At 51.1% G+C, this 25,756-nt stretch overlaps 1 protein-coding gene across 2 annotated transcripts in view; it reads right to left on the bottom strand.

Annotated features, from left to right (window-relative positions):
- Nucleotides 1–25,756, bottom strand: part of Kiaa0513 (KIAA0513 ortholog) — a 50,763-nt gene that overhangs the window by 6,026 nt on the left and 18,981 nt on the right. The window contains exons 2-10 of one of the 2 annotated variants that reach the window (XM_037206306.1): nucleotides 14,636–15,092; nucleotides 10,775–10,874; nucleotides 10,026–10,099; nucleotides 8,787–8,857; nucleotides 7,421–7,616; nucleotides 6,527–6,567; nucleotides 5,943–6,021; nucleotides 3,694–3,771; nucleotides 2,594–2,623 (exon numbers count right to left, since the gene is read on the bottom strand). In XM_037206306.1, the coding sequence (XP_037062201.1) occupies nucleotides 2,594–2,623; nucleotides 3,694–3,771; nucleotides 5,943–6,021; nucleotides 6,527–6,567; nucleotides 7,421–7,616; nucleotides 8,787–8,857; nucleotides 10,026–10,099; nucleotides 10,775–10,874; nucleotides 14,636–14,964 (998 nt within the window). In that variant the 5' untranslated portion in view covers nucleotides 14,965–15,092. The remainder of the gene's footprint in view (nucleotides 1–2,593; nucleotides 2,624–3,693; nucleotides 3,772–5,942; nucleotides 6,022–6,526; nucleotides 6,568–7,420; nucleotides 7,617–8,786; nucleotides 8,858–10,025; nucleotides 10,100–10,774; nucleotides 10,875–14,635; nucleotides 15,093–25,756) is intronic. The other variant, XM_037206307.1, reaches the window with a different exon arrangement.

The raw sequence follows: 25,756 nt of genomic DNA, 5'->3' as shown, positions 1-25,756 counted from the left end.
CTAACGACACTCTGTTGTCCTGGAGACCTGAGAGGGCCTTGGTTACTCACAGCCAGGAGACTCAGAGGGGCTAGAACCTTGCCTGGTGTCCTGGGACAGCCATACTGTCCTTTCTGCACAGACTCTGCCTGCCTCACAGGGGTTCTCCACCATGGCTGTTTCCCACCACGGGGGGGGGGGGGCAGTAACTCCACACTCTGCCTATAGGCCTCCTGGCACTGGCCTGTGACCATGTGTCCATCATGAAGCCAGCCCAAACTGTAAAGCCAGTGGGGCAGTGGACAGTCTCTAAGAAGAACTGTTCTCTGCACTGGGCAGGTGGCATGGGGTGGGCACCTGGGTACAGTTGGGGTGTTCTTTTGGGCATCCACTTGCCCTGTGTAGAGGGAAGGCCCAGGAGTAGGACACCAAGTTGCCTATGCTAACTCCTCTCCACTACCACAGCAAGACTGTCACACGTCACCCATCACCTGGCTTTCCCCTTCCCAGTGAGGCTCCTGGAGCAGCCCCTCCTAAGAGGACACAGAAGGCCCTGTGTCTGTGCTCACTGCCCACGTGAAGTCAGACCCTGGTACTCAGAGGACAGACACACTGCTTCAGACAGGAGGAGAGCTCCCTTTGGCCCACGTCCTCCAAAGAGAAGCCTCCGGATGGATGAGCTAACTAAAGTAAAGTTGAGAGAGAGACTGGAGCACAGGGAGAGAAGAAGTAGCATGGAGGAAGGAGAGTCAGTGTGGAGAAGCAGAAGGAAGGAGGGAGGGGAGAGAACAAAACCAAGGGGCCAAAGCCCGGGCCTGGCTCTTCCTGGCCCAGGCCACTGACTGCTACAGCTCAGCAGGGTGGAGTCCCCTGCGGCTTCCGCATGCTCAGGCAGCACCTCCATCCAGATCCCAGAGTGTGCTGGAGGGACTGTCAGCCTGCCGACACGTGCTCTGAGGCTGCTTAGGTGCCACCAGCAGCCTGCCACGTACAGATGTGCACAGTGACCCACTCTGAGTTGTGTGGCTTAGCAGCTCCGGTCCTTCACGCCTGACCCCATGAGGAGTGATTCTCCTTGCTGCGGACAGGACTAAAACTGAGGTGTCACCTGATGTCTGAAAAGGAGTGGAAGGTCACGAGCAACTTGGCCTGGCTGGTGCCTTTTATCTAGTTGTTTCCTGAGAGCTGAGCTCAGGCTTCTGCAATGTGAACATCGACCACAAATCTAAGCACTCTCTCTCTCTGTCTACGTGTGTGTGTGTGTGTGTCTGTCTGTCTGTCTCTCTGTGTGTGTCTGTCTATATGCCTGTCTGTCTGTCTGTCTGTCTGCCTGCGTGCGTGCGTGCGTGTGTGTGTGTGTGTGTGTGTCTGTCTGTCTGTCTGTCTCTCTCTCTCTCTGTCTGTCTATATGCCTGTCTGTCTGCCTGTGTGTGTGTGTGTGTGTGTGTGTGTCTGTCTGTCTGTCTCTCTCTGTGTGTCTGTCTATATGCCTGTCTGTCTGTCTGTCTGCCTGTGTGTGTGTGTGTGTGTGTGTGTGTGTGTGTGTGCACATGTGTCCAGCACTTGATGGAAACCTCTGGGACTGGGTGATGGAAGGAAATCTTCTGTTAGCAGGGGTCACTGAGAAAAACAGCTGCTGGAGGCTGGGGACTTGAGTGACACCAGCTCCTCTCCAGTAGGCCTATGCTGGTCAGTCAGCTGCTTGGGCCCCAGTGAGGAGGAGGCTTGTGAGGCCTAGGCAGCAGGAAAGCTGGACTCAGAACAGGCCACTGGGCCAGTAGCATGGACCAGCTCAGCTGTCTGGGGCAGGGGTGGGGGGTGGGGTTGTGACAGTGCCCGTCTTTGGGCCTGAGTTGCTTCTAGGAAGCTGCCTAGTCACAGAGTTCTCTGAGAGAACTTGGGGCTATGGGGCCCTGCTACTGTGAGGGGATGTCAGGCCCGGATGCTCCTCACAGCTTCTGTAGAGCCACAGCAACGAGGGTCACAGAGTGGCACAGCTGTGAACCATTGTCCCAAAACATGCATGCCCAGGCTCCAAGGAAACCCACCTGGGCTCACAACTCTTTATGACTGGGTATAGCTTTTACTCTAAAAATATGTCACAGAGGCTTCTAGGAAACAGGAGTCAGACCCCTGCAGGCTCAAAGACAGCCCATCTTTGCTTCAAGGGACCACCCCCAGCTCTTCTGGTTACCCAGTGGCTGAGGGATGGGGGTTAACTATCCTTCCATGTGACTCCAGACCAGATAACACCCCCTCCAGCGGGAGTGGGAGGAGCTGCAAACAGGACGGCTTTTCTATATCCACCCTCCACTTGCACACCAGTGGGATTCCTGTGCCTGGCCCAGGTACAGAGGAGCCCCTGGAGAGTGCCATGCCCCTGAGGGCTAGCAGTCTTTTGCCCATGTGTGCCTCTTGGGGTGGCTCAGTGTTCTGTTTTCTAACTATCTCAGGATGCTCTGACCCTGGCAATCTCTGTCTGTCTTGGGCCAGGCCCTGTCACCAGCCTACCTAGCACAGGGCCTGCCTCCCCAAGGACACCCTCCCCTCCTGGCAGTGGCCTTGGAAAGAACCCCAGAGCTGTAAAATGGAACGAAGTCACGTGGACACACACCTCTTCTCCTCCTGCTCTCCAGCATCCCCTCTGGAGCGGCAGCAGAAACAGGTAAACAAAGGCACATGTCAAAGTCATGCAAGATATGTGGATGGAAAAGAGCAAGCAGAGAGGATTATTCTAGGTGGGAGCAGAGAGGACAGAGAGAGACAGGGAACCCAGAACAGATGGATCCCTAGGAGCTGGGAGAGCTCAGCAAGAAGCCAATGGTGGGCCTGGAGGCCGCCCAGTCTCCAAACAGAGTGGAATTCTTCCCAGGGTCTTCTAGAAGTCTAGGGCCTTGTCCACCCCATGCTCCCCCTGTTTCCCCAGGAAACAGTCCCAACAAATGGTCGTGGGACTTGAGGCAAGCCACCTCATTCCCACTGGCCCCAGCTGCTCCTCTGAGGAAGGGTTCCACCTCAAATAATCACTTTCCCACAGAGGAGCCTCGACCAGAAGGCGCTCTGCTCATCTGTTCCCTGCCGAACACAGCAAAAGGCCCAAGGCCTCCCTAGTGACAGTCAACTGAAGCTCTGAGACACTGGCTACAAAGCCCCACACTTGGTGGGCCAGTCGGGCTGGCCTGGCTTTCACAGGGACTGCTGCCTTGCAGCTGACTGGAGTGGGTAGCAACCTGTGCCTGCTCCCAAAGAGAGCCTCGGTAGTATTGGGGGACAAGCCCTTCCCTGCTTTCCCTGCTTTCTGAACAGAGTCCCACAGGGCATCTGCGGTGCAGGACTAGTGTGGGCATGGCTGAGAAGGTCTGCTTAGGCTTCAGCTATGGGCCAAGGGGGCGGCTGCACTGCCAGGCCTGATTCTAACAGTGAACAGAGGGGTGGAGTGGAGGCCAGTGGTCTCCCTTGGGCAGAGGTGGCATTTTTAGGAGGATCAGGCCATGTCATGCCAGAGCCCCAGAACAGGAAGCACCATGCAAGCTGAGCATCCCACCCCCAAAGCTGTGAGCACTAACCCCTCAGGCAGCTTGCAGGGCTCTGGGACACATGGGTGGAAGAAACCAACAGCAGCTCAGCCGTTTTGCTGGCTCCCAAGGACTTGGGAGAGTGAACCAAGACTTGGTCCTCTCTCCCAAGGCTGGAGAGGACACTCTTGGCTCATACCTGGTGGTGGGAGATCGCTTCCGCCTCTCACAGTGGACAGCATCAAAAAAGGCCGCATTCCAGAACCTCGACGTGTGCCTGCGGGATGAGACGTGGTAAAGGTCTACCCAGGAGTAAGCTGGTCCTTCCTACGCTCTACCCCAAGAGTAACAGCTTCTCATTTTGTGAAGCCTGAGAGGTATCTAAAGTGTTGCTCTGGCAGGGGATGAAAGAGTTGAAGAGGACCGTGGGAAGTGGAGCAAGCCAGCCTGTTCAGTTGCTTGGGCAGGCAGCAGTAGGCTCCCAAGGGAAAGTGGACAACTAGACCCCTGCCCTACTGAGCAGGATCTCACCAGCATGGGAACCCTGAAGCCACACCCCATGGCAGTCATAGGAACAGAGCCACAGGACCATGGAAGCTGGAACAGTTCTTCCTGTAGAAAATCAGGGGTGGCCTGGGGCCTGCATCGGCACATGGAGGTTCATTACCTCATGGCCACATGGCAGCTTTGATTACACAGCACAGCATGTGGGAGAACAGAGGCCATGTGACCCGGGGTCCACAAGAGTGGCTTCTGGCCCTTTGTTACCCCAGATCCAGGAACCTGGGCGCCCAGCATAGCTCCTGGGGTAATATGGACCCAGTGAGCCCCTCCTCTGCTGCACAGAGTCCGCCTCCCTGTGTTGACCTCTGATAGCCTCTACCCAGCCCTCTGCCCTGGGGGTTCCCATTGTATTTCTGAGCCACACTTCTCACATGGCCCTTGCTCGACTGTGACCTTTGAGGGAGGAGCCACGTTGATGCATCCTATTCAATGCTTGAGTTGCTCCTCACTGATGAGTGAATGTGAGATGGGAGGCTCCCCAGGGCTCTGGGCAACACTAAAGGCTGCCGGAGCGCCGAACTGCTGCTGTCTTGGGCTGTTTTGTGTGAATGCCTGGTGGTGTCAGCACAATGCTATGTTCAGAAAAGATATTTATTTGACTCAAGATGTGTGGCTAGAGGGTCCCAATAGTCTTGCACTGGTTCCAGCAAGGATCCCTGGCTGTATCCCAACATGGCATAGGAGAGGCCAAGTGTATAAGGCAGCCTTGCTTTGCAACATACTTGACTACCTGAATTCCTTCCTGATGGTGCCCAGGCTGAGTCCCTAGTGACCTCACTTCTAAAGCTCCTACCATCTTACACCACACCAGGCCAGAGCACAGGCCCTGGTTCTTGCTTCAACCGTGTGTGTGTGTGTGTGTGTGTGCATATGCACAAAAACAATATGTAACTGACATCCCGTGAAGTTTACCCATGTAATTGACATCCCGTGAAGTTTACCCATGTAATTGACATGCCGTGAAGTTTACCCAGTAATGTGAGATGTAGCTCAAGGGTAGTGTTTGCTTAGTATGTGATAGCCCTGGCACAAGAAAATTAAATAAGGTATGTAGGGGCTAGAGGGATGGCTCAGTGGTTAAGAGCACTATCTGCTCTTCTTGGACAGGGGTCCTGATTCCCAGCACAGACATGGCAGCCCACAGTCACCTGTAACTCCACTTCTAGGGGATCTGATGCCTGTTTCTAGCCTCCAGGGTACCAGGCACATACGCTGCACAGACATACATGCAAGCAATGCATTCCTAACAGTAACTTAGGACATGTATGAAGAAACAACTAAGGCACGAAATTCAGTGCTTTTTCGGTGTATTCGGTGGTACAGCTCTCCACACTGTCTGACCCCAGAGCACTTCTGCAGCCCCACAAAGGAAGCCCACAGCAGTCACTCATCACTCTTGCCACTTCTCTACTGCGGCTCCATGTGCCCTGCGTTCTGTACAAACAGGACGAGTGACTCACGGCCTTTTGTTTCTGCCTTCTCCATGAGTACAATGGCTTGGGGGGGGGGGTCACTGTGTGGTGATCTTACTCCACAATTCATGGTGCAGAAAGACCTCATCACGCCTACTCCAGAGCCAGCTAGCCTTGCCCGCCTGGGACTGTCTTGAACAGTGTGCTATAAGCTCCATACAGATTCCCGTGTAGGTATCTGCATGAACCCACAGTGGAATCTCCATAATGGCCATGCTGCTGTACCGTCCCACCTCCACGGAGAGTCAGAGGTCTTCTTCACATCCCTATTAAGACTTGCTGGCATCGATCCTCTCACTGTGACTACCCTAGAGGGGAGGATGGCCCCTGCCTTTGCTGGAGACACAGGCAGCTGAGGGGCTGGGCAGCAGCTAGGCCTGGTCAGTTGGGGCAGGATGTGGGTGGGCCTTACCAGATGGGCTGCTGCTTCAGATGCGTGTACAGGTAAACCTTCTCCCCCTTCTGTTCATCTTCAGGGCTGATCACGGTCACTGCAAGAGCAAGGACATCCGAGGGCAGCCTGTGCTGGACACTCCATGATGGGAGATCCTACAGACACTCAGCAGGCACTGTGTCTCCCAAAAGCCATCGAGCTACACTGCCCACATTCCAGGAAGCTTTCGGCCAGCCTTAGCTTAGGGATTCTTCCCAGTGCGGTCCATGAAGCAGCACCTCCCCTAACATCTGGCTTAACTCCCTGGGGCGGAAGATTAATTTCTGCACAGTCTGCTTAGAAAGGCCTTCCCTGTGCAGCTTGCTTGTTCCTGTTGTTGGCTAATGGTGGGCCAGTTTACGAGTCCTGGGTGGTGTGTCTTGGTTACAAGGCCATAGAGGTAGGCCCTGCCTTCCTTCACAGGCACCCCTTCTCCCCCCGCCAAGGCATCAACCCCCAGGTTCCACCATGCCATAACACCCCACCCCCAGGTTCCAGCATGCCATAGGCCCCGCCTCCCTAAGGCCCCACTTCCTAGACAACCCGAAGAGCTGTGTTCTTACCAGTCTTCAGCTGTCTGTCCTTAGGTTTGTTTTCATCTTCCCTGGAGGGAGAGAGACCAAAAAAGTGAAAAGGTGGCCCATGCTACACTTCCTGTCGGATGCTGCCCTGTTCTCTGTGTGGCTCCTCTGAAGAGAGGCTGGGAATCAGTGCCACAGTGGCAATGGATGGGACTGGGGACTGAGGCCTGTGGTGCTGAGACTGCACGGCACCATATTCTTTGAGCCCACTCTGTGGACAGGGAGAAATAAGTTGTGTATCCTGGCTGTAACCAAGTCTCAGGTAGTGCAGGGCCCTGGATGGCTGCCCCTGGCCTGCTGTACCCCTCTTCATGGCATCTCAGCTTCAGCACTCCTGTGACCAATGCTCCCATCTTAAGAGCCCCCTGGGGCCAGGCATGGTGGCTCATGACTTGAATCCCCAGCATTTGGGAGGCAGAGTCAGGTAGATCTCTTCGAGCTCGAGGTCAGCCTGGTCTACATAGCAAGCTCCAGGACAGCCAGAGCTACATAGAGACCCTGTCTCAAACAAAACAAAAAAGTTCGCTGTCTCCCAGAGCAGCCTCTCTGGAGGCAATGGCACCCAAGACCTTCCTGATCTCACTCACACTAACTTGCATGGTAGTGATAGGAGGAAGGAGAGACAGGGTGTGTGATTTCCCTACTGCCAAATGACAAAGCCATATGCGCCTGTCAGCCCAAGAAACAGGGTTCCTGGACCCCTGTGTGGCAGCAAGCAAACAGCATGTGGAAACCATGGGAAGCTCTGGGAATGCAGGGTCATGTTGAGCTGGCAGCTGTGGGACTCAAAAGCAGCTGCAGGGCCAAGACTAGGTAAGCCACCTGCTTCTCCCAAACTCCATCTCCGCACAAGCTCGGGCCTGCGCCCACACTCACTCATTTTTCCTGGCCAGTGGTCCTTTCAGCTTGGTCTCCAGCCCCCCAAAGAAGCCCTTCATGTTCTCCGTGTTCTTCAGCAGCCGCTCAGCAATGTCTTTCTTCTCTGCCAGCCAGCTGTTGGCTGACTTCAGGTAGGAGTCAATGCTGCCAGCTGGCTTCTCCCTGGGCTCTGCAGGGAGCAGCTGCGGTTTGCCTTGAAAGAGGGGAGAAAGGGAGTGAGGGGCGGTTTGCAGTAGGGACAGTAGAGGGAGCATGCCTGATGGTGCCTCCCAGGGACTGCAGACTAGAAGGCGCTGTCCTCAGTCTCCTCACCAGGGCGGTCAGAAGCTGCTGGTGTAGCAGGCTCCTCAGATAAGGGTGGCCAGGCCTCCCTGGGGTGGTCAATAAGCACAGACTGCACAGAGCAGTGGGCAGAAACTATGAAGTAGCCTGAAGGAGCTGGCTCTGGACAGAAGAGAAGGAAGTCTACGCTGAGAGCCACACAGCGGGTCTGAGAGGCCGGGGCAACAGAAGAGGCTGCCCTGGGTGGGGCACAGGGCAGAGACTCGGCCCTGCCACAAAGGCACCTGGAATGGGCCTTCCTCGGGTAAATATGGAAAGAAGATGGATGGGGAGAGATGAGTGGGGCAACCCAGAATCCTTCCTTAGGGCAGTGAGTGGAAATAACCCCACCAAGGTAACCCCAATGGGCCAAGTGTACATCTTTGCACAGACTGGCTAGGTGAGTAGAATGAACCTTTCCATTTGACTTGATGGTAGCCAACAAGCACACAGCCTACTGTGAAGGGCCAGGCTGATGATCTATAGCAGTCAGGCCAGTTGGGGCTTCGAGGAGCAGAAGACCCAGAGTACACGCAGAGGGAAGTGGAGCAATAGTGAGCAAGGAGGGTGTGAGGGGACTACTCAATTGCCCATGCCCAGGTCTCCACAGAGAGGCTCTCAGCACTCTCCTTGAGGAGCTGAACCAGGCTCTGCTGGCAGGCTGCACCTTGGAGCTCCTGCACCCTGGGTGTTTCAACACAACAAGCCAAAGAGACTTCTCAGCTCTGTATCTTTGCTTCATCGTCCCCAGGCACCCCGGACTCTTCCCGGGATATACAATCCCAGGCCCTCCCCTAGATGGCCAGCTCTGAATCCCGCTTTGCTGGAGCAGACCACGGAGACCCCCACACGCAGCACTCCTGCTTCTATCATTTCCTTCCCTGCACAGCCAGCCCTGCCTGACTTGTCCTGTCTCCAACGCCAGCTCCCTCTCTCTGCAAGCCCTGTAGCTCCTGCTGGTAATCATGGATGCTTCCCTTCATGTTGTGTTACCAGCGCACAACTCCGTTCCCAGCTCGCTGCTCTGCTCAGGCCGACTCACCCAGATGGTAGTAGGTGAAGCACATGGTCATGAGGTTCTTGGCAGGTCCAAAGTCATCCATCTGGTGGCACCTGGGATGGGAGCAAGGTCAGCTGGCTAGAACCCCACTACCTGACTCCCACTGCAACTTTGTTTTGTTGTTTGGTTTTTGTTGTTGCTGCTTTGGTTTTTTGAGATGGGGTTTCTCTGTGTAGCCCTGGCTCTCCTGGAACTTGCTCTGTAGAGCAGACTGGCCTCGAACTCACAGAGATCTGGCTCCCAAGTGCTGGGATTAAAGGTGTGCACCATAACCAGGCACCACTGCAAGATGATGAAGCAGGACCAAAGTGCTTCAGAAGCCTCAGTTCCCAGCCTCTGCCACAGCAGCGACAGGAACACCCAGCACGCAGTCAGGGGAGCCACTGCAGATGCAAGGCCTGGCTCTGGATGTGGGAAGATGTTTGTGGCTCTCAGCCTGGTCTCTCTCACATTAAGATCAAATCAAGGCCCGGGAAGCTCATCCCAGGGCACCCCAGCAGGGCCAGGACCTGAAGTCACCTCAAGCTTTGGTCCACACCCGTGACCCAGGCCATTTTGCCTATTCTCAGGGGTCATCAGGATGTGTTGTCCCTCACATACATGCTCAGAAGTCAGTAGCTCCAGATGTCCTGGAGGGCTGTTAGGAAATGAACCACTGGACGGTCCCAGGCTCCGTCTCAGTGGTTTGGTGGGGTACAAATGCACATAAGTCATAAGACCCCAGGCCACTGTTGTCCCTACCCTCCTGGTCCAGAGGTAGCACAGTAGATAGATACTCATGCCCCTTGTGTCACTTGTTGAAAGTCAAAACAAACTATTGCATACAAGAAAGTGACATACTGAGTGGCATTTTACAAATGCAAAGGACCATTCTTACTGCACTGCAGTGTGCTAAAGATTACAACCAAATATTAATGGGATAGTCACACAGCCATTCCACTTAGCACACGAATGGAGACAAAGAGGCTTTAAAAGGAGGAAATTATATTAGTCCAGTTACAGACTGCACTGTGAATGAGAAGGGCAAAGAGAACAACCCCATCTCCATCTGGGCAGGAGGGAGCCCACAACTCTGCTCCCAGAAGATGCTGGTCCCGAATTCTAGCCAAGAGTGGGCGACAGCTGGTGTGGCCGTTCCTCACAGCTGGCTCATCATGGGTGGGAAAAGTGGGAAGGACAGCTGCAGGGGGATTTGGGGATTTGGGGGAGTTCGCCACTTACTCAAACAGCACCACTGCGAAGGACTGCACCAGGCGGTAGAAGGTTGGCTCAGACACACACTTGGACTTGCAGCGCTGTGCAGAAAGAACCAGGTAAATCAGCAGGACTTGGTGACATGCAGCAGTTCAGCAGGCTGGAGGCTTGTCACTCTGCATGTCTCCATGCTTCTTGGATGGGCCCCAATGGCTGCTTCTCTTCTGCCAGGACTCTGGGCAGGACACAGGCGCTTCCCAGGGCCCTCTGCACTCTCTCCTGCTCTCATGGGATCATAAAGTTTCTCCGTGGAGAAGTGTGGAGCGACAAAACCCCAAATGGCAACTGGCTCTTCCTGGGTTTGTTAATTACTCTTTTCTGCATTTGCTAACTTCTCTATGAAGAACACATCCCTATTATAATGGGAATATGCAAGCTGTGAATCTCCCCAAGCTTTCTCAATACATTTGGTTTTACCTGCCTTTCACAACCTTGAAAATGTTATCTTTTACAAAATTTGAAGACTACAGGTTATTTAATAAAAATATGCATGGACAGAGCCCACATGCTCGCCTCTGGAAAAGAATTTGGGGAGACTTCCCAAGCTTGCCATAGTCCTTATTCCTTCCAAAGTTAAGCTTCCAACCTGAGGTAGGCCTGTATAGCCTGCCTCAGGTGTCTCTGACCTCATCCACTGGCTTATGTCCTCCACTCTCTTCACCATAGCGGTACTGAGCAGGTAGGTTGGTGGTCCTTTTTGCCCACCTTGCACTCACCTGTGCGCTCACAAACCGTGCAAACCACTCACGGCCTTTCCCGTCTTCACCACTGCAGTACTCTCCAAACTTGGCTTTCTCTTCCTGGTCCAAGTCCTCCCTGTGGATAGCCAAATAGTTTCCTCAAATTTAAGGAAGAAAATGAAGCAGAAGGCTGAGGATTGGCCAGTGTATGTAATTTGTACTTATGGGTTTGTCATCAGACAATAATAATATTATCAATCATATAAAAACACATATAAATATTAATATATTATATATTAATTGATATATTAACATAATATATGGATTATAATATAAGACATAACATCTAAAATATTATAAATATACAGTATATATTATATATATATATATTTTTTAGGATAAGAGTCTCTATACTAGTCTTGTCTCAAACTTGCTCTATGGCCAAGGATGACCTTGACCTCTTCATCCTCTGCCTCCATCTCCCAAGTGCTGGAATCACAAGTATATGCCACCATGCTTGGTTTAAGCATTGCTTGGGATTAAACCAGGGCTTCATGCACACTGGGCAAGCACTTTGCCGGATGAGCCACAGCCATAGCCTAATAGGTAGACATTTGTTTTGCTTTTAATCTGTACTGGTTTTAGTGAGAGTGCACCATCACACTATGAACCCCAAGACCATAGCTGTGGGCAGACTGTCCCCACAAGATAGGCTTGACAGAATCCAGGTGCACACCCAGAGGAGCTACAGTGCTTGAAGCTCTGCATTTCCACCAACTCAGGAGACGCTGCTGTGGCTGATCCGTAAAGAACCCAAGCCCTGGCAAGCTGCTGTAGCTGCTAACACATCAGTGAACAGACCTGGGGCCCTGCGATTCTGGGCTGCCACCTACCTCCCTGTCCCAGCTGAGGTACCACTTAACAGAGACATGGAGGCAGAGCTAAGGGGGCCACCCAGGCATCCTCTGCTCAGGCCAGATTCTAACCCCAGACATCTGCTTCCTAAGCCTCTGCTGTTGGTTCCTCTATTCTACTCCTTCAAGAACCACAATAGAGTCAGGAGATGGCTCAGTGGATAAAGGCACTACTGTGCAAGCACAGTGACTTGAGTTTGATTCCAGGAACCCATGTAAAAAGCTGGATTGGATGGGCCAGCTAGTCTATAGTGAGCCATGCAGCCGTATAACAAGAGAGACCCAGTCTCAACAAGGTGGAAAGTGAGAACTTGCTCCTGAAAATTATTCTCTGATCTCCACACACATGTTGTAGCACATGCACCGACCCCCTGACTCCTTCTTCTTCTTCTTCTTCTTCTTCTTCTTCTTCTTCTTCTTCTTCTTCTTCTTCTTCTTCTTCTTCTTCTTCTTCTTCTTTTTTTGGTGTTTTTTTTTATTTTATTTTTTTTTGATTTTTCAACCCAGTGTTTCTCAGTGTAACAGCCCTGGCTCCCTGGAACTCACTCTGTAGACCAGGCTGGCCTCGAACTCACAGAAATCTGCCTGCCTCTGCCTTCCAAGTGCTGGGATTAAAGGTGTGCACCACCACTGCCTGGTCCCCTGATTCTTAATTAATTAAAAGAGAACCACAATTAAAAGGCCATAGAGGAGCCGGGCAGTGGTGGCGCACGTCTTTAATCCCAGCACTCGGGAGGCAGAGCCAGGTGGATCTCTGTGAGTTCAAGGCCAGCCTGGGCTACCAAGTGAGTCCCAGGAAAGGTGCAAAGCTACACAGAGAAACCCTGTCTCGAAAAACCTAAAAAAAAAAAAAAAAAAAAAAAAAAAAAAAAAAAAAAAAAAAAAAAGGCCATAGAGGAGTTCCAGGAAGAGATTCCGAGGAAACAGTTACTTAGGAATCAGCTGCCTGTAGACTCCACCAGGAGGCTGGGTGACCAGATTCTGTTGCCTTTATCACTCTGAATTTAGTTACAGCAGCAACTAAAGTTAGTGCAGCCTCCTGACCAGCTAGGCTCTGAGACAGCTGGAGAAACTTCTCTGGACATGTCCAAGGGCTGGGAGGCCAAAGCAACAACAAAGTAAGACAAGTATCAGTGGAGCTGGGAGTGCAGAGTGGAGGTAGCAACCCCACAGAGAGCAGAGTTTAAAATGCAGAGAGCAGGGCTGTGGAAGTGGCACAGTTGGTAAGCAGAGAACTTGAGTTTAGATCCCAATGCCCACATAAAAGCTAGACATGCTAGCATCCACCTGTAACTCCAGTGCTGAGGACAGGGACAGGAGCATCTTGAGGGCTCACTGGCCAGCCAGACTAGCCAAACCAAGGAGCCTCAGGTTCAGAAGAGACCCTCTCTCAAAAAGGTGAAGAGCAAATAAGGGAGATCCCAGACATCAACTTCTGTCCTCTGCACACTCACAGGCATGCACACCTGCACACACAGGCATAACTATACAGACCAGAGCCAGATACAAATACAGACAGACAGACAGACAGACAGACACACACACACACACACACACACACACACACACACACATGAATGCAGAGGGGCTATGGATGTAGTAGCTCAACAATAAGCACTTGCCTAGCATGTATGAGGCCTGGAAATTCTATCCCTGTGTTGGTTTAAATGAGAATGGTTCCCATAGGCTAATATATTTAAATGTTTAGTTCCCAGTTGGTGGAACTGTTAGGGAAGGATTAGGAGGCATGGCCTTGATGGAGGAGGTGTGTCACTGGGGGTGGGTTTTGAGATTCAAAATCTCACTCTATTCCCAGTTATCTTTCTCTGTCTTGTGCTTATGGATCAAGATGTAAATGCTCAGCTACAGCTGGGCAGTGGTGGCACACACCTTTAATACCAGCACTTGCGAGGCAAAGGCAGGTGGATCTCTGTGAGTTTGAGGCCAGCCTTGTCTACAAAGTGAGTTCCAGGACAGGCACTAAAAGCTACACAGAGAAACTCTGTCTTGAAAAAAACATAATAATAATAATAATAATAATAATAATAATAATAATAATAATAAATGATAAATAAATGCTCAGCTACTGATTTAGTGCCATGCCTGTCTGTCTGCTGCCATGCTCTCCACCATGACTGTCATGGATTCATTCTCTGAAATTGTAAGTCCTAAATAAATGTTTTGTGTTATAAGTTGCCTTGGTTATGGTATCTCTTCACAACAATAGAAAAGTAACTAAGACAATCCTCAATACCCTCAGGAAAAAAGAATACACAGAGAAAATTCTGAAATGACATATGTCAACAGCTAACAGAGCTTATCATTTGTTTCTCTACAGTGTCCTCTGCCTCTGTAGCAATAAGGATGCAACCCATACCATACAGGCTACTGAAGACACCATGGAAGACAGTCTCTTATCTGCTTCCTTGGTCCTATGAGGCCTAGGCAGAACCATGCATGAAATGAAAAAGTGAGAAAACTAAGGGGAAACAGATTAACTGAGTCTGTGTTCCAGTGCTGACCAGGACAAGCAGGGAACATGGGCCTGGCCAGGCTGAGGACCACTCCCTCTGTGGCCACCCCTGGTACTGACACCCCAATTAAGAGTTGTCAATTTGCTGCCCCCAGACAGTCACAAAAAGTCTGTAGATACATGGCATGCTGCTCCAGGGAACAGGTATTAATTGGTCTGGGGTGGAATCCAGGACTAGGAAGTCTTTATCTTTTTTCTCCTCCAGAGCTGAGGACTGAACCCAGGGCCATGTGCTTGTGGGGCAAGCACTCTACCACTGAGCTAAATCCTCAACCCCCAGGACTGGGAACTCTTTAAAACCTCCCAATATGATCTTATAGACAGTCTAGGATGGCCACTGTGGCCTACAGTAGGAAGCAGGTCCCTGGGACCTGATAGCAGGCTAGTGTCCTTCGAAGGTCTACCCTGCATTCCAAAGAAGGTTTAACCCCCATCCCAAAGAGGGCCTACCCTCCAGAGAAGATCTTCTCTACGTAGCTGCGCATGAACTCTCGAAGTGCCAGGGTCTCCTCGTCTGGGGCTGAATCAGCACTCTGATTGGAGGAGAAGGACTCATTGGAGGACGAGCGGCGGTCTTGGTCCCAGGATGGGTGTGACGGTGACTCGCCCATGTCATTCTCACTGTCTGCAGACTCAGTGGTCTCACTTTCAGATGCACCATCACCCAGGGAGCCATCTGGGTCCTGGAGCATTGAAGGTGCTGCCTCCAGGGGAGGGGACGTAGGTGGTTCGGTCCCAAAGTCAATCAGGGAGCCCACAGGGACTTCTGGGGCCTCCATGGTGGCTGGGCTGCCAAACAGGATGGGCACAGCCTGAGGAGCAGTTTCCTGAAGCTGCAAGCACGCACAAGTATGTTGGGAACCTCTGGCTACCACCAAGGCTGAGCAGCTCAGAGGCCCTATGGCATCTGGAATGGAAACAGACATAAACACTGTCACTATGAGAAGGCCAGTCCCCCAAGGAAAGTCACTGATTCCAAATCAACCTGAGGAAAGAATGAGTCACATTTTTTCTGCACTGACGACAGTCTCTGTCCCTACAGAATCTGGGATGCCACCAGCTAGTGTCTGTTTCCTATGTCCACTTTGCTGCCATGTGGTAGCAGGCAATTGGAGCCCAGGGATACCAGCATCAGGATCCCTCCCAGCTAAGCAGCGTACTACAACTCCACATGCTCCAGCCAACCAAACCAGAGCCATCACCAGAGCATAATGCCGCTCATTTTCACTGGCAGCCAACATTGACCAGGCACAATGCTCCGGCCAGCTCTCTGTCCTCAGTAGCTGTGTAAGTGGCACCCCGCTAAGCAGCCCAGACCCCTCACCTGCAGAGTCCTTTCCCTGCAGTCTTCCCTCCAAAGGCAGAGCCTGCCCAGGCCTCTTGATGCTTCTCAGTCTCTGTGGTTCAACCCTGTTCTTTCCCTCTTCCTGGGCTGCAGCTACCTGGATATCAATGGGGAGTCACTTCCTGTGCTCTGATCACGAAGCCTGGAGTTCTTCCTCCTCTTCCTTCTCCTTTGCCTCTCTCTTTCTCTCTCTCCCTCCCTCCCTCGCCCCACTGCAGAATCCTGTTCACCCTCAAGGCCAGGTCATGTGCCCATCTTCTGAGAGGCTTCACTCCACAGCAATTCAAAATCAATTATGGTCCCCGCTGACCTGGCCTTTCATCTAGACTCATGTATGAGCCAGTGCAGACTCTCACTGAGCATCTGGTGCATGAATGAGCACACCTCACTGGGACACATACTCATGGAGCCGAGAGAGCATGAGAACCCTGTTTCTTGGCACTGACTCAGGATGTATTTGTTGTTCTGGAAGTCCTTCCTACCAGTACTGAGGGTCGGCAGCCGAATGGCAAAGGCCTGGGACAGCCATGCTTAGTGGTGGAGAAAGCATCCTCATCCTGCCTCAGGCCTGTCAGACAAGATACCTGGGAGGCTATGCAGGGACAGGGCTGCCATCTGTACTGCTGAGATGATTGCATCTTCTGGGAGAAATGTAGTTCAAACCCACACATGCTGACTCCTGAGAGCAGAACACTCACAGGTTGATCATAGATTCCCTCCAATCACCCAGCACAAGATATTTTTAGATTCTCTGAGTCAGAAAGATGGAACAGCTGGCTCTGGCCACCATGCTCATGCACACATGCACAGGGGCAGTGATACACGTGCAGTGGAGCCCATAAAGCCCGAATCAGTGCAGAGGAGACTCACAAAACTTCACTCTGATACCCTGTCTAAGCCAAGACAGTGGCAAGGGCTCACAAGGTCACGGAGGGCGGTGAGTGGCAGCTCAGAGAGAATGGGATAAAGAAGGGCACTGGGATCCCCTCTCCTGCTAACATCTGCTGCCTGTGGCCCTGCTTTCTGGGAAGGTCTCCTAATGTGAGACACAAAGGCTGGGTTAGATGTCAAGGGGCCACGGGGAACCACATTCCTACTCTCCAAAGAACAGAAAGCCACACCCATGGCCACATGCTTGTGGCTACCCATGAAAAACATACAAGGAAAGCATTTGCAGTGACTAGCACAGGGGCACTGTTAATCCTACCATATTATAGATTTGCGCAGTTCTAACCAAACCTTGATTCCCATTAACACACAAATCACTCAAGAGAACACACAAGAGGAAGTACAGCCACTAAATGCTTGGACAAGTCTCAATCCATACTAATCACCACACAGAAATATGCAAAATTTCTAGGTGTGGTGGCTCATGCCTATAATCCCAGGTAAAGACAGGAAGATCCAGAGTTAAAGCCATCCTCAGCTACAATGTGAGTTTGAGGCCACTACATTTGACCCTGCCTCAAAGAAAAAAATTAAAACACACAAATTAGAACATTTATGTACCCAGTTACAAAATTTTAAGACTACAATCCAGGGTGCCTTTAATCCCAGCACTTGGGAGGCAGAGGCAGGTGGATTTCTGAGTTTGAGACCAATCTCATCTACAGAGTGGGTTCCAAGTATCGCCATAGTTCTAGTAAAACTGACTTTCTCCAGATCCCTGGCAATAAGGGCAGATGCAACTTCAGAAATTTCATGTCTGCCACTCCTCCCATTCAAGAATTTGAATGCTTTGCATTTATTCTAAGAATTTAAACCATCAAAATCAGTTACACAGGGGAAAAAATGTCACTGCAATAGTATCTGTGACCCTGACAGACAGGCATCTACAACAGTGAGTGAAGAAGTGACATGGGCATCATAGCAGTCAGTGACAAAGAGTGAGGACAGTGTCCTACTGTGCACCATCCCTGCTGGGGCACTGGGAGCATAGGGATGAAAGTAAGTCAGATGACAGTGGGCTGGAGACACGTACAGTACTGGTTATAGGATGGCACTGAGTCCAGGTCCCCTCTTCAGCCCATTTTCATACCAGTGACCCATGAGCCAAAGAAGCCAGTCTAAGAGGACAGAAGAGCCACATGGGCCTGCCAGCATAGGAGGCATAAGACAAGACTGACTTATTAAAGGTCACTTCTGATCCAATCTGGGGCTCATGGGGCTGGTAAATAAGTCACCCTTTCCCAGAAGCACAGAGCTACCTCTGTCTCTATGGGTTCAGGATGGTATCTTAGTCATTGTTCTATTACTGTGAAGAAACACCATGACCACGTCAACTCTTACAAAGGAAAGCATTTAACTGGGGCTTAAAGAGAGAGACACCTGGCCTGGCTTGAGCATTTGAAACTTCAAAGCCCACCCCCAATAACATACTTCCTCCAGCAAGGCCTAACCCTACTCTACACCTACACCAACCAGGCCACACCTATTCCAACTATGTTATATCTCCTAATCCTTTTAAATAGTGCCACTCACTATGAGCTTATGGGGACCATTTCTATTCACACCACCACAGATAGTAACAAAATCACAGACCAGGGGCAAAGTGAGAGGAAGCAGAGGGGGCAGTCGCTGGTCCTTAGCCTTGTGCACGACAACATGTCAGTTGTCCCTGAGGATGCTCAGCATCATGGTCTCGTCTCCCACAGAAGAACAGGCCTGCTGGCCAGCCCTCCATGCAGAGCCAGGATGAGGTGGTGTGTGTCCTAAGGGCCTGGACATCAGCTCCCAGCCTGCTCCTCAGGAAGACAACACGGCTATAGACTTCCAGGTGAGACAAGGTCACTGTAGCTTTCATGACAGCCTCCGGGGGAGGCCTGGGATTGCCTGCGGACATAGGACTGACACTATCCCTGTCTGGAGCCAGCTAGGGGCTCCCATTGAGAAGCGTAAGTCCAGTGGTATCAGAGTTTCTAGAGTTTCCAAGGTGTGCCGTAATCTGCTGTGTGAAATCTTCCCATTTTTCAATAGGGGCAATGGATTTAAATTCATTTCAAAGCACTTTGTGGGCCCGAAATCTGTAGATCGCACTTCAATCTATTGGAGGAGGAGGCTCCAAGAGGCCCTGGTGGTGCCCAGTTAAACACACTGGCTTTCAGTCTCGGGACTCTGCTCCACAGTGCGGACATCCTCAGGCTTCCAGGAAGTATACCTGTCTCTCTGCACTTTCTGGTTCATGGTCATGGTGCTGCTAAATTACTGTGACTGCCACACTTGGCTGAGATTCCTTCATGCCACAAAACATTGATGGGACTGTGAATCAGCCACTGTGAGAGGAGCTGGAGGCACAGCCAAGAGCAAGAGTGTCTGCCTGCCTGTGCTCACCAAGCACAAGAGCTAGGGGAAGGAAAACAGAGACTGCTCGGTTGGTAAAGTGCTGGCCACACAAGCAAAGGCCCCACGTTTGATCCCCTGAACCCATGCTAACACAAACAAGCCATGTGCAACAACGAACACCTGTAATCCCAACACCGAGGAGGAGAAAACAGGAGGAATCCCATAGTTAACTGGCCGGCCAGCCAGTCAGCCTAGTCAAATCTGCAAGTTCCTGAGAAATGCTTGTGTTTCGTCTAACCTCCAGAATTTGGGGAAATGGAGTTTCCTTTGGACCTGACACAGAACAAATGAGAAAGACATCTGACATCGACCTCTGACTACATACACACACACACACACACACACACACACACACACACACACACACACACACACACACACATATATAGTACTTCTGAGTTGTTCTCAGGAAATGCCCCAAACAGTGCTGTTAGGTCTGGGAAGGAGACCTGGTCCCCAGAAGCCAGTACCACACACAGGTCCTAAGGTGACCATGTCCTAGGAGGCCCTGGCAGTTGCTGGGCAGCTGCTCATGGGAAAAGCAGACCAGGGAAGCTTTCCTGGCTATATAAGGTCTAAATGGGCCATAGGAAGTCTGGGAGGAAGGTATAGACCAGGGAGGCTGAGCCAAACAGGCAGGCCCTGGGAGGCAGCGGTGGCATCAGCATTCTGAGGGTAGGGAAGGCACCCTAACTTCCTCCCTGGGTTCCTCCCAGCCCTACCGTTTCGTCAGCCCTTCCTAGCCAGGCTTCAGGAGGAACTATGGCAAGACTGCCTGCTGTTGCACTTAGCCACATCCCCTGAGCTTTGCTCAAACTCTGATTTTCCCAACACACCACCAGAGTGAGAAGGCTGGGACTTCCCTAGAAGGTAACTTTGAGACAAAAGGGTATGTGCGCATGCAGTGTACATGTGTGTACAAGCAAGTTCTGGTCTCCCTGTAGCCCAGTCCTTGCATGAACAGGACACACAGCACCACATTTGCATGTATCTGCTTTATCTTTTGTCCAAAACTGCCAAGAGTGAAGGCCTGGCAAAACTGCATCATGGTCCTGGGTTAGGCAGGTAGCCTGATGTCATCACCAGAGGCCTTAGAAATAAAGGGGGGTCAGAGTCAGAAAAGGAGATGACAACACTAGGCTGCTGGGGTTGATGATAGAGAAAGCCAAGGAGTGTGGGCAGATGCCGTGGGAAACTGGAGAAGCAGGAAAACATACTTTCCCTGCAGCCTCGAGAAGGAATCTTGCCAGCACCTTGACTCTCCCAATGAGCCAACTGAGAGCTCCACAGTAGTAAAGCAGTAAATGTGAGCTGTTTACAGCCACTAAGCACACAGTCATTTGTTCCAGTGGCAATAAGGAAGACAAATGTGGTTAGGACATAAGTACCTGTCAGGTATAGACATCTGGGTGTTTCTTGTAGCTTCGGGGTACCAGAACAAGAGCTACTGAGACCTGAAGGCAGTGTGGAAGTTAGGGTTTGACTGGCCCACACCTAGCAGGAACCATCACAAATCCCTTTCCGGCTTGCTCTGGGATCTAACAGGCTTCTGTAATGGCCTGTTAAAGCTGATCCTCCTATTGGCCACTCAGGCTCTGGAGACTCTGAAGACTTCGGTCCCTTCCTCCAACATGCTACAGTGGGGCTGGCAAGCAGGAGGGCAATTCACCCTCTCCCTCTGCGTGGTCCTTCTAGCCTGCAGTGTGCTCGTCATCTGTCCCTTTCCAACACTAGAAGACAATGGGCTCTTCTGCCTCCAGCTAGTGGCTGTTTCTCTCACGACAGCTGCAAACACACCAGAGGCCCTGTCCAAACAGTGTTCTCTGGTGTTCTGAATGGTGCTTGGTTGGGAACTGACTATGCTAATCTGGGTGCAAATGTGAGAATCCGGCAGAGTAGCCTCCTGGCTTAGAATTCTGGTCTCTGGGACAGAAACCCAAGAGTCCAATATCTCACTCCCTTCACAGGTACTTACTATATTACCTAGTGTGATGGTTCATATTGTCAACTTCCCAGGGTATAGAATCACCCATGAGATAAACCTCTGGTACACCTGTGACATATTATCTAGATTAGGCTAGCCTCTGGCAAGATCTGTGAGGAATTTTCTTGATTAGATGAATGAAAGGAGAAGGCCCACCCTCAGTGTGGAGCTGAGGTCCCAGACTGAATAAAACGAAGAAAGTGAGCTGAGCACCAGCATTCATTTATGTCTGTTAGGTGCCCCAAGTTCTTGTTGCCTTGGGTTCCCCAGTGTGATAGACTGTAACCTGGAACCGTGAATGGCACTGGAACCGTGAACGGCACTGGAACCATGAACGGCAGTAAGTCCTTTTCCATCATCCCTTCTGTCAGCTGTTTTATCACAGACACAGAAAGTGGTTGAGATACCCTGCACAGAGTAACCACTGCAAGCACAGTGGAGGAAAGAAGCACAAAGGACCACGAGGCTCACGGACCTCAGCCCACCACCCTCACACACCCAGGCTGCTGTTCACAGTGCTTCCTGTGACTGCCTGTGTTTTCTGATCATATGCTCCTACAGTTTCCCCTTACATGCTTCCTGACCTAACAAGAACCCCAGAAGGCTGTGACACGGTGTCTGGCAAAGTCCCTGACAAAGCCCGGGTGCCTACTACTCCAACCAGGTGGCAGCCACCCAAGAAGTCTGAAAGCAGGCCACCTACCCTGAGACCAAAAGAGGATCCTCAACTCTGCCAAGCTGATGAGTTTAACCCCAAAGCTCCCGACCAACCAATCTGCTCCTCACTGAGAAGAAGTGACTGTGCAACCGGGAAGGGACTTACGGCTAGTTGAGGAGGGAAGTGGTGGCTAGCCGGGCTGGGAAACAGTCGTTCCAATGAATGCCAAGCCATAGGGAACAGTACCAATGGCCTTTTAGAGAGCAGGGTGCACAGGTAGCTGCTTACAGATTTATACCCAGTTAATATGGCTCCAGGGCAATTTATAGACTTGTAGAATCACATAAACCCATTATTGCCCTTCAGTGATGGGATGAATTGAGTTTCTTGGTAGCCAAACCAAAGGCAACACCACATACTGTGCTGTGAGACTCCTTTGTCCAGCCAGATGCACCTGTCATCACTTTCTGTAAGCACCTGCTGAGCCCCCCTCCCCTCCTCCCCCACGAAAAGACCCTGGTTGTCCCGATGACAAAGTCTCTAACAAGGCAGAGACCAAATGTTCCTTTAAATGAGTCTAGAAAGCAGCAGGCACCCAATCCCGTGCCTTTGGAATGGGGATCTGGCTGGCTGGAGACTGCCGCTAGGTGAAGACACACATGGCATTTTGTAAGCCTCCCATCATGTGCCAGCTGTCTCCTGCTGGAGTCCTAAGAGGGTTTCCAGTGCCAGCACAGTAAGTGGTAGCCCAGACAGGAGTGGTGCTGCAGCTGCCAGGGAAGGAGCTGCCATGAGGCTGTGAAAGTGGAAGCTTGGCTATGTCCCCAGACATCAACAGCACCTAACACATCTGCAGGGGACATTCCTATGTGGAGCAGGGGAGAGCAAGCAACTCCCAGCACCTCCACCTCAGCCCCAGCTTCCAAAGGCACACTGCTGGTAATGGGGACAACTCAAGGACCTGAGGGGGCAGCAGGACAAAGAGGCTGTCACCAAGAAGAGACAAAGGGCTTGGGGAAGGGTAGCTGAGGAGAGGCCAGGGGCACACCATGACAAAAGATTCTCAGGGGAGACCATCAATAACATCAATAAGCTGGGTCACTTTGTGGTAAGGGGAGACAGAAAGAGAGCAACATCTAGGCTGTGACACTGCCCACCGGTGGGCCTGAAACAGGGTTACCGAGCATTACCACTGCAGAGTGGCCCCGTGAGCAACTGTGTCGCGGTCTTGGTTGACACTGAAAACTCAAGACTGTGTTTGGGAGTTCTAAGAAGTAGCCATGTGAGAGGGGATTGCAACATACCATGGTTTATGTGGGGGTAAGACAGTTTTGGGTCTTTCAGGTCCTGGATCTGAACGGAGGACTAACATGTCATCCACTGCAGCACAGCCTGGCCCCTGAGTACAAGGGGAAACATGGCTGTAGCTCCTCCAAGGAAGATCCAGAAGCAGGTAAGGGTCATGAGCCAGAAACTTGTACAGGACCACTCAGAATATGGGACCAACACAAGAGCTAACAACATTTGAGGAGAGGGGGAGCAGGCAGGTCTAGGGTGCAGAGCAGCTGGAGCTGTTCTCAGGGACCAGTTAAGGTCAGCATGGAACTGTGACCACAGCTGGCCAGGAGACCAGAGCTGACCACTGGTGGGTCACATGCAGAGTGCCTTTTCATTTCAGGCCAGGGAGGAGGAGCAGGAGGAGAGGGCCTGTGGGGGTTCGGATAGAATCTAGGAAGAAGTCACACCAAGGATGTTCTGTGAACACAAAGGAGGAGTGGTAAGAGCTAGGAAGGGCAGCTGATGGTCTGCATGTGCTGTCCACACATAGGCCAGGGCCATTACTGTGGAAACAGCACACCTGGCTTAGAACATAGGTAACAAACTCATGATAGAACCAAAAAAAAAAAAGTGGCCCGCCACTAATTAAGTGCTTGATGGATAATATATACATTGGTTTTTTCGAGACAGGGTTTCTCAGTGTAGCTTTACACCTCTCCTGGAACACACTCTATAGCCCAGGTTGGCCTCGAACCCACAGAGATCCACCTGCCTCTGCCTCCCGAGTGCTAAGATTAAAGGTATGTATCGCCACCGCTTGGCTCATATCTCATTCTTTTACAAAGGACCTATGAAACAGATGTGTCCTTTACTGTTCCCATCACCACAGACTCATCATGATGTGGTTGTCACTGTGTGGTGACAAGAGTAGTCCCTCCTTTTCTTAAGAAAAAATAAATAAAGCATATAAACCCTAACCACACTGCTGATAGAGTCCTTGCAAAGTAAATACACTCATGTGGTCAGCTACAAGGACAGAACAGCCAGATCCTGTGCCCTCCCAGGAGGAAATACCACACTGAAAGGTACTCAAAGGATGATGACATACTTACTATGAATCCACGTGTCAGGGCAGCAACCATACAAGCTAGAATGATCTTGAGATGCACCGACAAATGCCTGATCTAAAGCCAAGTAACAATGTTGTTTGTGCTTGTGCAGATTAGAATGCTGAGAATACTCTGCAATTCTGCACCTTGGAAGCAGTGGTCAGCTTCCTTTTCCATGGCAATCCTGTGAGTAGCCATGGCCCTAGATACTGGCTATCTGCTCACACTGTTAACCTCATCCCCAAGTTCAAAGCAACCCTGGAGTCATCTATGTATATAGAATAGATTTGCAAAGGCATTTTAATTTGATGCATTTGCAAGACTTTAAACATGATGAAAAGAGGGTACTGGAGCAATGGCTCAGAGGTTAAGAGCACAGGCTGCTCTTCCAGAGGTTCTGAGTTCAATTCCCAGCACCCACATGGTGGCTCACAACCATCTGTAACTGTAGTCCCATGGGATCCAATGCCCTTTCCTGGTATGCAAATGTACATGCAGACAATACATCCATATACATAAAGTACATAAATGAATAAATATTTTAAATAAAGATGAAAAGAGAAAGCAGAGAGCTGCTGAGAATCTTCCTGGTATCCAAAGGCATTGAAATTAAACCATGCTGAGCTGCCATGTCTAGATCACGTCAAGGAACATTGGAGAGGAAGTGGAAGGAATTCATGGTTGGGGACAGCTAATTGGAGACGGGACCATAGTCCTCCCATCTGTGAGGGGTTGGGCAGGAGGGACTAGACTGGTATGGTTCCAACAAGGTAAGGCCCACTGACCAGTATGGCCTTTTACATAGAATCTTCTTGCCTAAAAAGCCAAGCGGAAGGTTTTAACAGGGAGGGGCTCCTGTTGTTTCCCTCTGAGATGTCTGTGAAACTCAACCTAGCTTTTCTCTGCTGCAACCCTCATCATGTTACATGCAAAGGGGTGCCAATTTATCATCTCTGGGAAGAATGAGATGGCTAACATGTTTCCAAGGCCATGGGAAAAAGAGAGAACTGACTGTCGGTCCCTGATCCAGAGGGTTAAAACAATAGGTGACATTCTCCATGAACAGCAACTGGCAGTATTGCCCATGCCTAGATGAGCCAGGCTTTGTGCCACAGGCTGGGAGCATGGCATGGCAGAGACAGGCTCTCTCCTCCTTCTTCCTTGATTTAGCTACCACAGAAGGTTCCAGAATAAACTCCATCCCATAGCCAACATCCAGAAGAGTCTAGCAGCCCAAGTTGCCATGAGGGGAGGACTGAACTTGTGATAACAAGCATCAGCTCCAAGTCTGAGCCATGGGCTTCTGTGTGCCACTCAAAACTCAAGCCACATTCAGAGGTAATGGTTCCGTTATCTCAGGCAAGTCCACTGTTTTCCATGACCTTCACCATTCTCCAACTCCACTGTTTCCACACTAACCACATACTCCAGCTCAATGTCAGTCACTGTCCTTCTGTGAATAGGGTCTCTCACTATGTATCTGTAGGTGACCTGGAACTTGCTACATAGACCAGGCTGGCCATGAAGTCACTGAGATCTGCCTGTCTGAGTGCAGGGATTAAAAGTGTGTGCCACCAAGCTTGGCCAGCTGCAGGTTTGTTTGTTCTGTTTTTCAAGACAGGGTTTCTCTGTGTAGCCCTTGGCTGTCCTGGAACTCGCTCTGTAGACCAGGCTGTCCTCGAACTCACAGAGACCCACCTGCCTCTGCCTCCCAAGTGCTGGGATTAAAGGCATGCACCACTACCACATGGCTGAGCTGCAGTTCTTTAACAGAACAAACCAATAATTGAGACAGCTGGATGCAATTTGTACACTGGCTTGGCTTGACTCTCCATCCTTTTTGGTAATTTGGCAA

The sequence above is a fragment of the Peromyscus leucopus genome, chromosome 5 (assembly GCF_004664715.2).
Source record: "Peromyscus leucopus breed LL Stock chromosome 5, UCI_PerLeu_2.1, whole genome shotgun sequence".
Classification (NCBI taxonomy): Eukaryota; Metazoa; Chordata; class Mammalia; order Rodentia; family Cricetidae; genus Peromyscus; species Peromyscus leucopus.
The sequence above is the reverse complement of the archived record's forward strand: the minus strand, read 5'-3'. Positions and strand labels throughout refer to the sequence as shown.